This window comes from Echinococcus granulosus, assembly GCF_000524195.1.
Source record: "Echinococcus granulosus chromosome Unknown EG_S00022, whole genome shotgun sequence".
NCBI lineage: Eukaryota > Metazoa > Platyhelminthes > Cestoda > Cyclophyllidea > Taeniidae > Echinococcus > Echinococcus granulosus.
This window is the reverse complement of record NW_020170402.1, coordinates 968018-970201: the sequence shown is the minus strand read 5'-3', so window position 1 is coordinate 970201 and position 2184 is coordinate 968018. Positions and strand designations below refer to the sequence as shown.

General features: G+C 43.5%; 1 protein-coding gene across 1 annotated transcript in view; it reads left to right on the top strand. All coding sequences in view use genetic code 11, as the record gives it.

The window, feature by feature from the left end:
- The window catches only part of EGR_03949 (hypothetical protein), a gene marked incomplete at both ends in the record, with an annotated part of 4126 nt that overhangs the window by 282 nt on the left and 1660 nt on the right, over positions 1-2184 (top strand). Inside the window, 2 exons of the mRNA XM_024493198.1 lie at positions 1389-1492; positions 1527-1631. Coding sequence (XP_024352470.1) covers positions 1389-1492; positions 1527-1631 — 209 coding nt within the window. The remainder of the gene's footprint in view (positions 1-1388; positions 1493-1526; positions 1632-2184) is intronic.

Genomic DNA, 2184 nt, shown 5'->3' with positions numbered 1-2184 from the left:
TACCTATCCTAGTACAGCCTGCTCCACCCCTCGGTACCGGAATGCTACCCTCCGCATTTCCCAACAAATTTGGTACTAATTTCAACCCCAGACACGTGTTTCATCTGTAGCGCATCAGCGTCGTCTCGTGAACTAATACACTAGAAAAATCCTCTTCTCTTGTAAAAACACGCCTTCAACTCCTATTACCAACTAGTCAAAACCAGAAAACCTCTTTTAGTATCCGACGTACTCTAACTCGTCAAAATGGGTAATGCTTTACGAGTGGTTATGTGCACTGTTGCCAAAAAACGATTCCTCTCTTCGCCACTTTTGCGGCAGACCATGCGTGGGTTATCCAGGATCAGCGGTTCAACGTGGTGAACACTCACCAAAGGGGCTGCCCATAACTAATGCGTCCGAGGAATACACTGACAGACGTGCATCTAACCATAAAACGTATCAGACATTCACATGTCTTGATGCTGTGCGGATGAACATCCAACCACCGTGTTGGCCTCGAAGTCTTCTGCAGTAGTCGGCTTGCAGTCACTCTGCAGGTTCGGGTTTAATGTCCACTGACAAGTGAGTCAAGCCCTATTTGCTGTTCCGCAGATGTGCCATTGCTATTTCCTACTATCCTAATCAACTATATATGGACTGGCCGGTGCGTGACACTTGACCCGCCCATTATTATAATGACACTGCACAATGACTACCATTTTAAGCGCAGCGACAACAACACCCTCCTCTTGAGTGTGTAGAACATCAAGTCCAAGTTAGTTTTAACAATTTTGAGCACTCCAATTGACGTTTCTTTGTTTTAGCCATCACTGCAGTAGTCAGAAAATAGGATTTTACGATTTACTTCATGACCTTGAGGTGACCGGACGGCTTCCACGGTGAGTGCATTTTGAATATAAATTGCGTCAAGGTTATCGAGGCGTCGAGTTAATCTCGAAGGCATTTATGTGACACCACGTTGTCAAAATCCGGTCTCTGCATGCAGAACTCCAGATCTGGGTTTTAATGGGCCATCCGTTATGAGCTGCCACAGGATCAGCCGCCTGCGACAGGTGTCTTCCTCCACTGATGTATCGCTCTTCCAGAGCGAGTCCGTAAAAGCTGTCATCAATAAGGCGTCTAATTTGACTCTATTCTCAAATTCTAGTATGTTGCAGTCTATAACCACACTGGAGACTAAAGCAACCTAAATCTTAGAACCATGATGTTGAAACAGAATGCTTCGAAAGGAGGTCACTTCGTCTTCATTGATTATTCAAACAAGAGGAATTGCAAATAATAGGTTCTTACATGTGCCAAATAAATCTGTTCGACATTACTAACATGTCTATCCTACAATTTTCACGCATTTGCTAATGCATAATTTATTATTACATAAAAGATAGCGAGGCTGTTAGACACAACCCAGGATCTACCAAGGTTGCATTTTAAATATGCAGATTTTATCCTTTCAACCCCTACATTAGAAAGAGGGATTTTAGGAGAGGAAGTATCAAGGCAAGAATATATTTTACTGTCTTCAGCTTTCAAGGCGATATAGAGATGCATGCAAGCTTCGTGATGACCAATTGAGGACTCTCGGACACGTTGAGCCACTTCTCTCCAACGGTGATTCAGCAATTCAAAAGGTAACAGCCGTTTAGGGTAGGGCATAAAAAGAATGAAGATGGGACGCAGTTTTATTCTCCTAGTAAAATTAAAGTCCAAACTACATCTAAGTTGGAGCATTCCACACGCAAGCATGACGCGTCAAATCTGCGCATTATGCTTCCACTCACCTGCACTTCTCTTCGCATTTCCGCGAGAAAAACGACCTCACGTTCAACTACTTTCCATGACAGAGAATGAGATAAGAGCACCAAGACTTCGCGACACTGACAAGTTAAGGCTCATTTCTCACTCTCCAATGGTTGCATGTTGGAGAGAAGATGGAGCACCCTTCGTTCCGTCAACTAAATGCTCATTTCACTAGATAACTAATAAAGTAGAGTTGGTGATGCAGTGAATGAATTAAACGATTAATAAATAACTTTTAATCAAGACCAACTTGGCACAAAGGTGACACGCTGTTGGTGTAGCAGGGGCGATGAGTGATTTGGGAGGAGGAAGTCGATATCGAGATATCGATAGGCCCAATGGGGAAAGCGGTATCGATTTGTGTACAAGCATTGATCGACCCAG